This window comes from Colobus angolensis, unplaced genomic scaffold (genome assembly GCF_000951035.1).
Source record: "Colobus angolensis palliatus isolate OR3802 unplaced genomic scaffold, Cang.pa_1.0 Scaffold28, whole genome shotgun sequence".
NCBI classification, from domain to species: Eukaryota; Metazoa; Chordata; class Mammalia; order Primates; family Cercopithecidae; genus Colobus; species Colobus angolensis.
Window position 1 is genome coordinate 4,479,871 of NW_012116043.1, and position 12,676 is coordinate 4,492,546.

Here is a 12,676-nt window from a genome sequence, read left to right on the forward strand (position 1 = left end):
GCGGCCTTGGTCTGTCCGTCCGGGCAGTGGGACCGCGGGGACCCAAGGGCTCTTTCGCATTGGGCAGCTGTGGGTGCACACGTGTGTGTGTGTTCGGGGACCGGACCAGAGGGGACCCTACGTGGGGAGGGAGGGAGGCCCTGACCTTATTTTGCCCGACCAGGGGTGGCTGGCAGATACCACCCGAGAGATTAAGAGCTGTTCTCTGGAGTTCCAATCCCACCTTTACACACAGTCTAATAGCTGTGTGACTTTGGGTAAGTTACTTAACCTCTCTGTGCTTTATTTCCTCACCTGTCAAATGGTGATAATAATAGGACCCACCTTAGAAGAATTAAATGGGGCCATATAAGCTAAGTGCTTAGACAGTATTATTCTTTTCCAGACATGAAATAAGCCTCTTGCCCTCCCGTGTTTCCCAAGAAGATGTGACATCAGGCCCAGGACCCTTTCTTCATCCCCCACCCCCAGTCTCCCCAGAGCAAAGGGAATGTGACCTCCAGCCACTGAGCTTCCTGACCCCCAGTCTCTGGGTTCATATTTGCAACTTTCTTCCCGGGACTCCCCGAGCTTGTGAACCTGTGGCAACCGGTATTCTCTCCTCTTTGATTTTATCCTTAATCCTCACAGGACTCTATAGAGATTATCATCATTTTACAGATGAAGAAACCAAGGGTCACAATGGGAGGAGGGATTTGTCCCGAATTAGTGATGACAGAGTCCCAGCCCCGTGTCTCCTCCCCACCCTGTTTGAATTGGGGGAAAGGGATGATTTGGGGTAGCTTTAAGGCTAAGCCTCTGCCCTGTGATCAGGAGCCTCTCTGAATCAAGGCCTCCCCACTGGGCCTGGAGTCCAGACGAGGTTCCTGGAGAAAAGGAAGTGAAAGACATGTGGTTTCCTGCCCTAACCTCAGCCAGGGATGCTCTTGGCAGCCCCTTCAGACTGAGAATGGGAGGAAACACCTTTCCTTGAGGGATCAGGGTGTCTGAGCAGTCTCCAGCTTGCTCTTCAGCCTCAGGAAATACAATTGTCCTCTCTGAACCTCAGGGGCAGGCCATCCCCTGTTGTATACTTGGATGGATCTCTGTGTTTTGGAGGAAAATAGCCAAAGCTGGATCTGAACCCTTAACCTGAGGGCAGACCCACAGGTAGGTGGCCGCTCTGTTGCCATATTTGACTGTGCTAGTACTCATGCATCCCTATGCGCTGGGGCAAGAAGGAAACTCAGGCTCCCAAGCAGCATTTCCAGGGTATCTGGGAGCCTGAAAATGCTTTGACCTGTAATTAATTTCAAGACTCCTAGAAGCTGGGACTTTGGACTAGACAGCCTGGTTTCAAACCCTACCACTTGCAGGCTGTGCGATCTTGGGCAAATCACCCAGCATCTCTGGGCTTCCGTTTCCTCAGTTCTAAAATGGGATAGTAATAGTACCCCCCAGTAGAACGTGATGAGGTTTAAAGGAGTTAATATAAATACATAGAAAGTGTTCAGGACAGAGCCTGCCCATAGCAAGGGCTTTACAAGTGTTAAAATTCTTTTCAGGCCTGGAGAGACATTCATTGAGGTGCTCACAGGCTCATATTAGGAAACCGTCCCATCCCCAAGCACCTCTACTCCTACCCTAGAGGCTTCCATCTCTCATAGAGGGTCAAGGAGGCCAGGGACCTTGGAAATCCTCTCGTGTGGCGCCTCTAATTAACAGGGACCAAGGGGCTTTGACCAGATCACACAGAAGTCCTGGCATCTATACTGTCCCCAAACTGGGGCTCTTTAGTTCTGTTGCAGAGGGGCTGGGAGAAATCCTTGGAAGCCATCGGAGGCCACCAGGTCTGAAGTCACATGGAATTCTCAGCAGCTGCACTTGTTGCCTCTGGAACACGTTCAGCTGGGAAGTGAACACCGTGCGCTCAGGGCCAGGGCTTGTTGACTTACACTGAGGATGACCTCTCTCAATCAAGGATGCAATTCCTTTCCTACCCCAGCCCCAGACCCCTTGACTTCACATTCTTGGGATGGAGAGAGACTTGTATTGATTTTTTTTTTTTTCTCCTGAAGTCTCAAAGGCTCTTCAAGGTGATATTTCCACAAAAATCTTTTTGGCATATCCTGGTTTAGTCTGTCTGCCTCCATTCCTCTTCCCTTTCCCCTTCTTCTTCCCCTCCCCCCCTTCCTTTCTGCTCTCTCTTTCAGCAATTATGGCTCCAGTAAAGCACATACACGTTCTTCCCCCCACTCCTCCTCCCATTAGACCCACTCACTCACTTCCACTCATCACTCAGATGCAGGCCACAGTTGGGTCATGTTCTGTCTCATTACTCAGTCTGCAACCCTGTTGACAGGCCATAGTGAACACACTGCCCTTCTCGGTGCCATGGCTCTGCAGAGAAAAGCAAATTTTCATGTCAGGCAGCAGGCAGGTCACAGGGAAGAAAGGGAAAACACGAATAAATTCTAGAAAGCAATGGCTGGGCTGATACACTTGCATGTAACATACCAGACTACGCTATTCATTCACCCATTCAGCAAATATATTTACTGAGAACCTACTGTGTGCCAGGAGTTGTTCTGGACACTGGGGAGACAGTAATGACCATGACAGACGAGGCCTTGGCCCTGATGAGCCTGACTTTTTAGTGCAGTGCTATACTATAGAAATATTATGCAGCTTTGCCATGTTAATAAAAAACAATGAGGTTGGCTGGGTGCGGTGGCTCACACCTGTAATCCCAGCACTTTGGGAGGCCAAGGCGGGTGGATCACTTGAGGTCAGGAATTCAAGACCAGCTTGGCCAACATGGCGAAACCCCATTTCCGTTAAAAATACAAAAATTAGCTGGGCATGGTGGTGGGCGCCTGTAATCCCAGCTATTCAGTAGGCTGAGGCAGGAGAATCGCTTGAACCCAGGAGGCAGAGATTGCAGTGGGCCGAGATCGCACCACTGCACTCCAGTCTGGGTGACAGAGTAAGACTCTGTCTCAAAAACAACAAAATAACAAACCAGTGAGGTTAATCTTAATATATCTTATGGGACCCAGTATATCCAAAATATTTTCGTTTCAACATATAATCAATTTAAAAACTTATGATTTGATATTCTGCACTCTTTTTTTCCTACTACATCTTTGAAATCTGGTGTGTCTTTAACCCCTGCTGCACATTTCCACTCAGACCAGCCACATGTCAAATGCTCAACAACCATAGCATGAGGAGGAGACAGAGATTTTTTTCTCCTTTTTTTTTTTGAGTCAGGGACTTACTCTGTCATCCAGGCTAGAGAGCAATGATGGCATCATGGCTCACTGCAGCCTTGAACACCTGGATTCAAGTGGTCCTCCTGCCTCCGCCTCCTGAGCAGCTAAGACTACAGGCACACTATAATTTTTGTTTATCCTTTAGAGACAAGGTCTCACTATGTTGCCCAGGCTAGTCTTGAACTCATGGGCTCGAGCAGTCATCCTGTCTTGTTCTCCCAAAGTGCTGGGATTACGGGTGTGAGCCACTGTTCCTAGCCAAGATAGATTGAAAAAACAAAAAAAAAATTCAGGCTGGGCACGGTGGTTCACACCTGTAATTCCAGCACTTCGGGAGGCCAAGGCAGCTGGATCACTTGAGATCAGGAGTTTGAGACCATCCTGGCCAATATGGCGAAACCTCATCTCTACTAAAAATACAAAAGTTAGCTGGGTGTGGTGGTGGCATGTGCCTGTAATCCCAGCTACTAAGGAGGCTGAGGCAGGAGAATCGCTTGAACCTGGGAGGTGAAGGTTGCATTGAGCCGAGATCATGTCACTGCACTCCAGCCTGAGCAACAGAGCGAGACTTTGTCTCAGAAAATAAATCAGCCTATGATAAGTGCCATAAAGGAAATAAAACTGGGAGATATGAGAGAGACTCACTAGGGTGAAAGGAAATAAAACTGGGAGATATGAGAGAGACTCACTAGGGTGGTGGTCTAACAGATGGGGTAGTCAGGAAGGCTTCCCTGAGGAGGTGACATCTGAGCTGAGATCTGAATGAAGGATAGGATCCAGCCACACATTGATCTGGGGGAGAGGCTTTCCAGGCAGAAGATGTGAGAAGTGCAAAGGTACTGAGGTGGGAATGCACTTAGTGTGTTCAAGGAACACAGAGTCAGTGTGGCTGGAGCAGAGCAAATGAGGAAGAGAACTGGGAGATGAATCAGGAAGGTGCTGGGGCTTGTAGGCTCGGATGAGGAATTTGAGGACTCTTGGCGCTGAGCGAGGAACGTGAAGGAGATAACTGATCAGGGGTGACTTCTCCAGAGAGCCACTGAGCTGGTATGGAGGCAGCGTGAGATTCTGAGTGGTCAACTCAGAGGCAAGAGTCAGCAACCCCAGCATCAATTTCAGTTCATTGAGAAGCAAAAAAGAGAACTGAGGGTTAAAGTCTGTGTTCATCCCCTGTGGCTGCTGTAACAAATGAACACAAACTTAGTGGCTCAAAACAGCAGACATGTGTTATCTTTTTTTTTTTTTTCTTTCTGAGACAGCATCTCACTCTCTTGCCAGGCTGGAGTGCCGTGGCATGACCATGGCTCACTGCAGCCTCAGCCCCGTGGGCTCAAGTGATACTCCCGCCTCAGCTTCCCAAGTAGCTGTACTGCAGGTGTGTGCCACCACACTTGGCTAATTTTTTTAATTTTCAGCAGAGATGGGGTCTTGCCATGTTGCCCCGGCTGGCCGCAGATTCCTAGGCTCAAGTGATTCTCCTGCCTCAGCCTCCCAAAGTACTAGGATTACAGGCATGACCCACCACGCCTGGCCAGAAACGTGCTGTCTTATTGAACTGGATAATTCAATATTATGGATACAATGTCATACAGTATTACGGAGGCATATAGGTAATAGCAATATGAATAATACTGAAAAATTTCTGGACGTCAGAAGTCAGAAATGGCTCTCACTGAGTTCAAATCAAGGTGTTGGGAAGGCTCCACTCCTTTTTGGGGCTGTGGAGGAAGATCCGTTTCTTTGCCTTCCCCAACTTATGGACTCTGCATTCCCTGGCTTGTGGCCCCTTCCTCCATCTTCAAAGCCAGCAGTGTAGCTTCTTCCCATCTCCCTCATATTCCTCTAATGCTCACCTGCCCTCCTCTTATGAAGACCCTGGCATGACATCGGCCCACCAGACCACCAGATAATCCAGCCAGATAATCCAGAATCATCTCCCCATCTCACGAGCCTTTTTTTTTTGGGGGGGGGGGGACGCAGTTTCACTCTGTCACCCAGGCTGGAGTGCAGTGGCACAATCTTGACTCACTGCAACCTCCACCTCCCAGATTCAAGTGATTCTCATGCTTCAGCCTCCTGAGTAGCTGGAATTTCAGGTGCATGCCACCATGCCCAGCTAATTTTTGTATTTTTAGTAGATGGAGTTTCGCCATGTTGGCCAGGCTGGTCTCGAACTCCTGACCTCAAGTGATCTTCCTGCCTTGGCCTCCCAAATTGCTGGGATTATAGGCATGAGCCATCACGCCCAGCCTCGAGAGCCTTTTTTTTTAAAAAAAAGGTGGGATCTTGCTCTGTTGCCCAGGCTGGAGTGCTGTGGTACAGTCACAGCTCACGACAGCCTCAACCTCCTGGGCTCAAGTGATCCTTCCACCTCAGCCTCCCAAGTAGCTGGTACTACAGGCGTGCACTACCATGCCCAGCTAATTTTTGCATTTTTTGTAGAGACGGGGCTTTGCCATGTTGCCCAGGCTGTTCTCAAACCCTTGCCTAAATCAGTGCTCCCACCTCAGCCTCCTAAATTACAGGGATTATAGGTATGAGCCACCGTGCCATGTCTGAGATCCTTAATCAGCTCTGCACAGTCCCTTTTGCTACATAAGATAACATATTCTCAGGGATTAAGACTTGGATGACTTTAGGAGCCGTTATTCTGCCTGCCCCAGCCAGTTACACTTGACTAATATTCTCTGAGCCCTGTGTGAGCCCAGCCTGTGCCAGTTGGGAACAGAGAGGAACAGAGCTGGATGAGCCTCTTTCTGCTTCCAGGCCCCACCTGCTCGTGGGAGGTCAACATGCCCTCTCCATCCCTTCACCACCACTTCCACCCCGGCCCTGCCCTTCACCTGCCCTAGTGACCTTGTGCTCTCTGTGCAAATACTAGGCTCTTACTCCTCTCTTCCCCAGTGCAGCAGGCTTGTGACAAAGGAGATGGGTCTGAGAACTTATTTAGAAGATGGACAGAGGCCATGCCTAGCATCCGGCCACCTGGCCACTTGTGATGGATTGTAGGGATGGGACAGAGATCAGCATACACATTGTTAGTGCTTTCTGGGTGCTGGGCATGTTCCAGGCACTTTACTTATAGTAACCATTTAATCCTCACACCCACCCTTCCCGGCAGATACTACACTAGTTTCCCTATTTCTGGGGCACCAGAAGGTTGAATAACTCGCCAAGGTCAGCTAGTAAGCAGCAGAAACAGGATTCAAACTTGGGTCAGCAGGCTCCAGTCTCCATGTCTTGAACCACTATTTTATTTTATTGTATTTTATTTTTTATTTATTCTATTTTATTATTTTATTTTAATTTTATTTTTTGACACGGAGTCTCACTGTGTGCCCTAGGCTGGAGTGCAGTGGCTTGATCTCGGCTTACTGCAGCCTCTGCCTCCCAGGTTCAAGCAGTTCTCCTGGCTCAGCTTCCCGAGTAGCTGGGATTACAGGTGCCCACCACCACGCCCAGCTAATATTTGTATTTTTAGTAGAGACGGGGTTTTGCCATGTTGGCCAGGCTGGTCACAGACTCCTGACCTCAAGTGATCCGCCTGCCTTGGCCTCCCGAAGTGCTGGGATTCCAGGTGTGAGCCACCGTGCCCGGCCACTATCAATTTTAGAATATTTTCATCACCCCCCAAAAGAAAATCCATACCCATTCACAGACATTCCCCGTCTCCCCTCTAGCACTCTGGCTGTAGACAACCTCCAGTCTGCTTCCTATGTCTATGGATTTGCCGATATTAGACATTTTCTAAAACTGATCATATAACATGTGACCTTTTGTGTCTGGCTTCTTTCCACTATGTTTTCAGGGTCCACCTATGTTGCAGCATATGTCAGACTTTCATTCCTTTTCATGGCCAAATAATGTTCCATTGTTTGGATGTGCCACGTTTATTTACCCGTTCATCAGTTGATGGACACTGGGGTTGCTTCTGCCTTTTGGCTACTAGCAGTAATGCGGTGAGGAACATTCACCTGCATGCGTTTTCACGTGGACGTTGTGTTCGTTTTCACGTGGACGTTGTGTTCGTTTTCACATGGACGTTGTGTTCGTTTTCACATGGACGTTGTGTTCGTTTTCACGTGGACGTTGTGTTCGTTTTCACGTGGACGTTGTGTTCATACCTCTTGAGCCGATCCGAGGACTGGAATCTCTGGGTCCTACGGTAACTCTGTGTTAATGTTTTGCAAAACTGCCAGAGTGTTTTCCAAAATGTCCGCAGCATTTTCCTTTCCCACCAGCAGTGTAGGAGGGTTCCAGCTTCTTCCTACCCTTGTCAGCACTTGTTATTGGCTATTTCTTTGACTACAGACACCCACAAAATAACTTTAATAGACCGATTTTATTTATCCTCACATTCACTTTGTGAGCCTTTGTTCTGGTTCCCCCACTGAGGGAAACTGAGGCTCAGGGTGGTCACGTCAGTGCTTGAAGACCCCATGGAGAGATACCTGGATCAGACACCTAAGGAACACTGGGGCTGGGGCCCCTGTCTGCCTCGGCATCCCCAGGATTCTCAAGGCCTCTGGCTCTCTTGGGGAGAGATTTGTCCCAACTGTCTGTCCAGAGACCGGGGATGCTCCCCCCAGAGGTTGGGAATGTTAGAACCCCCCTATCCTGGGGCAGCTCTGTCTGCTCTGAAGAGAGCTCCAAGATGCGGCACCAGCTTTGTGGTTGTCCTTGGGGCAGTTCTCACTGGACCAGGTCCTAACAGCATAAACACAGGCATCTGCCCCAAAGAAGGTGCCTTCTGTTTCTTGCAAAGGTGCCATATGGGGCTCGTGGTGGCCTTGCTGGCCTAGCTGCCTGATGCCCACTTCTCACGAGGAAGGGGACGGCCTGAAGTCCCGGCAACCGTAGCTGCCCCTGAGGGTCGGGGTGGGTGGAGCCTCCGCCCTGGGCGGGCAGTGACCCCACGCTGTCCCCTCACCATGGCAGGAGCTGGAGCTGGTGGAGGATGTGTGGCGAGGGGAGGCGCAGGACCTCCTCTCCCAGATCGCCCAGCTGCAGGAGGAGAACAAGCAGCTCATGACCAACCTCTCCCACAAGGATGTCAACTTCTCAGAGGAGGAGTTCCAGAAGCATGAAGGTAAGCGGGGGCCGGCGCCAATGCAAGGGGGCCGGCCGTTCCTTTTCTCATCGCCCACATCAGCGATGGTCGCCACCGCCCCTGGACGTTGATGCGGTGCTGGCTGATTCCCAAAGCCCTTTGCCTTCTGTGTCATATTGATTCACACCATAACCCTGCCAGAGAGACATACTGTAGCCTCAGTTTACAGATGGTAACACAGAGGTCCTTTCAACAAACTGCCACAGGTTCCCCTCTGTTTGTCAGGCTCCTCTCTTGGCCCTGGGATACGTGTTAAACCTGCCCTTGGGAAGCTTGTGTGCTGTGCAGAGGAGAAAGGCGCTTAACATGTAAACACACAGATGCCATAGGTCCAGGGGGCGGCCGTGCTCTGGGAGAGCTGCAGCGGGGCATGTGATAGAGTGACTTGGTAGGGACATCTTTGGATACAGCCGTCAGGGAAGGCCTCCGAGGAGGTCCCATTTGAACCCTCATGAAGTAACACAGTGAGCCACACAAATATCTGCGCGTGTTGGGTCGGGGTTGCAGGGGCAGTCGTGCAAAGGCCCTGGGACATGAGCATTTGAGGGAAACCAAGAAGGCTAGTGTAGGCCAGGTGTGGTGGCTCACACTTGTGATCCCAGCACTTCGGGAGGCTGAAGCAGGAAGATCACTTGGGGCCAGGAGTTCGAGACCAGCCTGGGCAACATAGACCCCATCTCTACTAAAAAATTTTTTAAAAAATTAGCCAGGTGCAGTGGTGCACACCTGTAGTCTGAGCTACTTGAAGGCTGAGATGGGAGGATCACTTGAGCCCAGGAGGTTGAGGCCGCAGAGAGCTGAGATCATACCACTGCACTCCAGCCTGAGCGACAGTAAGATGAAAAAAAGAAGGCTAGGGTATCAGAAAATGATTGAGGCCTCGGGAGGTTGGAGATGAGGTCACCGGGGTCAGGTCATATAGCTCCTTAGAGGCTAAAGTTTGGATTTTATTCTAAGTATGCTGGGAAGAGATTGCAGGCTCTTATCACAGGCACACACTTACCAGTGAGCAGCCCGGGATGGCATCCCAGACCTGAATGGCGCTGGAGCACCCGAACTGTCACTCATCCAATAAGCACTTGTCTAGAACCTTCATACAGGGCCTCTTCTGGTGCTGGGAAAAGGACAGATGGGCTGCAAGATTCAGGCCAGGCAGGACTGTGGGCAGTACCTGTTCTGCTCAGCCCTGCAGCTTCCTGCCCGCTAAAGCAGGGCTGCCTCCTGCAGCTCACCCCAAGGAATCTCAGAGTCATCACTTCTGAGAAACTCCTTGGCTCCCCACATGAGCCTCCTCCTCATGTTTGATGGGATGGGGATGGACCTTGGGTGGGTGCCCAACTTCAGAATGTGTGGTGACCACTCTGCAGAATCAAATATGGCACTGAAGGCCAGGCGCAGTAGCTCACGCCTGTAATCCCAGCACTTTGGGAGGCCGAGGCAGGTGGATCATTTGAGGTCAGGAGTTTGAGGCCTGGCCAACGTGATGAAACCCCATCTCTACTAAAAATACAAAAGTTAGCCAGGCGTGGTGGCGTGTGCCTGTAGTCCCAGCTACTCGGGAGGCTGAGGCAGGTGATTTCACTTGAACCCGGGAGGTGGAGGTTGCAGTGAGCTGAGATTGCACCACTGCACTCCAGCCTGGGCGATAGAGCAAGACTCTGTCTCAAAAAAAAAAGTGTGTGTGTGTGTATATACATATATAAATGTATATATAAAAGCATATATGGCACTGAAAAGGACTGTGGGAACCAAGGAAAAATGAAAAGTTTGATTCAGGTCTGGATTCTCTTTTCCTTGGATTTCCTTTGTTGAGATGTGATTAGTAACAATGAAAACAAAAGTTCTCATGATTCTAAGCACTGTCTCTGGAGCCAGGCAGCCCAGGTTTGAGTCCTGACCCTGAAACCTCCCTGCTATGTGACTTTGATCAAGTCACGTGACCTTCATGTGCCTAAGTTGCCCCCCCATGTAAAAATGGGAGAAATGACTATACCTCCCTCAGAAGCTTCTCATGAGGGTAACATCAGTGAATCTGTATAGACCCCTTAGACTCTTACCTGGTACACAGAAAACACTCAGCAAGTATTAGCTGTTATTACTATGGGTTATTGTTATCCAGTCCAACCTGCTGATTGAACAGATGAGAAAAGTTTAGACTGAGAGAGGGAGAGTGATTTGTTCAAGGTCGCACAGCAAGTTAGTGGCAGAGTCAGAAGTAGAACCCAGATCGGCTGAAATCAGCTCCCTGCAGGAAGGCTTATGTCTCTCTGGGACCCTTTGACCCAGGGCTGCTGGAGACCCTGTGGTTGAGGCTGCGGGGGAGACTGAAATCACGCCCGCCATGGATTGGTCCGCCGTGGCGTTCCACGGCCCAAGAGCTTACGATTCCAGACAGAGGCCTGCCATGCATTCCTTTGTCTCCCTTATCTCAGATGGAGTGCCCGCTCTGTGCCTGTTCTGGACTTTGCCAGGTTGGAGGCAGGGCAGGGAGGCACATGCTGGGGCTTAGGTCTCCCTGCTGCAGTGACTTGCACATTAGAAAGTTTTCTAGCAGCAAAGTAAGCCTGGGCCTGGAGGATCCCGGACACCCTATCCCAATTTCCTTCAGCCCAAGAGGGAGGACTTTTTGGTTTTGTTTTTGTTTTTGAGATGGAGTCTCACTCCGTCACCCAGGCTGGAATGAAGTAGTGCAGTCTTGGCTCACTGCAACCTCCACCTCCCAGGTTCAAGTAAGCCTCCTGCCTCAGCCTCCCGAGTAGCTGGGACTACAGGTGTGCACCACCACATCCATCTAATATTTCTATTTTTAATAGAGACAGGATTTCATCATGATGGCCATACTGGCCTTGAATTTCTGACCTCAGGTGATCTGACCACCTTGGCCTCCCAAAGTGCTAGGATTACAGGCGTGAGCCACTGTGCCCGGCCTTTCCTTTTCATGTCTGAATCATATTCCGTTCTATGGCCATACTGCATGTCATTTGCCCATTCATCTGTGGATGGACCTGTAAGACGTCACCACCTTTTGGCTGTTGTGAATTGCGCTGCTGTGAACATTGTGCTCAAGCTTTTGTGTGGACCTCTGTTTTCAGTTCTTTGAGGTGTATACCTAGGAGTGCAATTGCTGGGCCATAGGGAAACTATGTTAAACTTCAGGCACTTCTGCAGGGAGCCCAGAGGCCTCAGGGACCCACAGGGCCTGGACCTGAGGGCTCTGAGCTGCTTACCTGTGCATCAGTGCACACATGCTCGCAGCACCCTCCACCTGGGGAGCTTTGCTTTGCTTCCACAGCCTTCCAGATCCCTGCTAGGCTTGTCATGAATCAGCCCACATGTGAGCAATCTGAGACACACTTAAATGGCATCTAGCGTGGGTCCGGCTCCCAAAGGGTTAGCTCCCAAAGGGTTAGCTCAGGAGGTACATGGCAGCAGCCCTCCCGCCTGAGCAGAAAGACGGGGCAGATTCCAGGCGTGCCTTTCGTGGTTATTTTTATTTTGCATGGGAAACCATGGGAACACAGCACGGACAAAGCATGTCTTCCACCTGCTAGGAGAACAGACCTGGGACAAACAAGGTCCTTGGAAGAAGGTGGACCCCGGGAAGTGAGGGCTGAGAATGGACCGGGCAGAGGCAGGGGTAGACTGAGGACTTGGGGGTGCAGTCTCCGTTTCCTGTGTAGGGGGTGAGGGGGTGCTGAGAGGAGCCAGCTCTGCATGGAACAGTATGGCCTTCCCAGCAGTTCAACTGTGGCACTGTGCTCAGAGGCACCTGGCAGGCTCCTCTACCCCCGGAAGTCTCCAGATTAAAAAGCACTTCAGTCCCGGCTGTTTGTGGAAATCCAGCTTGTCAGCTGGAGGGCAGCGCACAGAAACTTGTTAGCACATGCAGAAATGAATGACAGGTATGCAAGCCACCGTGCCGGGGGATGGGGTGTGAAGATTTGCTCGTGGGTCTGGAAAAAAAAATCTTTGGGCTCTAAAGGAACAGCTTAGTCACCAGGGGAAGAGGAAAACTGACCACGTTGTCATTTTCTGAAGGGCATTGCAGAACAACACTGCTCAGTAAAAGAGAAGTCATTGTCATTCTTCTACTTGGCACATTCGAAAAAGTAAAAAGAGGCCGGGCACGGTGGCTCATTCCTGTAATCCCAGCACTTTGGGAGGCCGACGCGGGTGAATCACTAGGTCAGGAGTTCGAGACTAGCCTGGCCAACAACTAGCCTGGCCAACATAGTGAAACCACGTCTCTACTTAAAAAAAAAAAAATTAGGCCGGGCGCGGTGGCTCAAGCCTGTAATCCCAGCACTTTGGG

At 50.4% G+C, this 12,676-nt stretch overlaps 1 protein-coding gene across 3 annotated transcripts in view; it reads left to right on the forward strand.

Annotated features, from left to right (window-relative positions):
- Positions 1 to 8,198: 8,198 nt before the first annotated feature.
- The window catches only part of RILPL1 (Rab interacting lysosomal protein-like 1), a 63,735-nt gene continuing 59,257 nt past the window's right edge, over positions 8,199 to 12,676 (forward strand). The window contains exon 1 of one of the 3 annotated variants that reach the window (XM_011948444.1): positions 8,199 to 8,343. In XM_011948444.1, coding sequence (XP_011803834.1) covers positions 8,283 to 8,343 — 61 coding nt within the window. In that variant the 5' untranslated portion in view covers positions 8,199 to 8,282. Of the gene's footprint in view, positions 8,344 to 11,316; positions 11,466 to 12,676 lie in introns of those variants that run through there. The other 2 variants (XM_011948447.1, XM_011948445.1) reach the window with 2 other exon arrangements.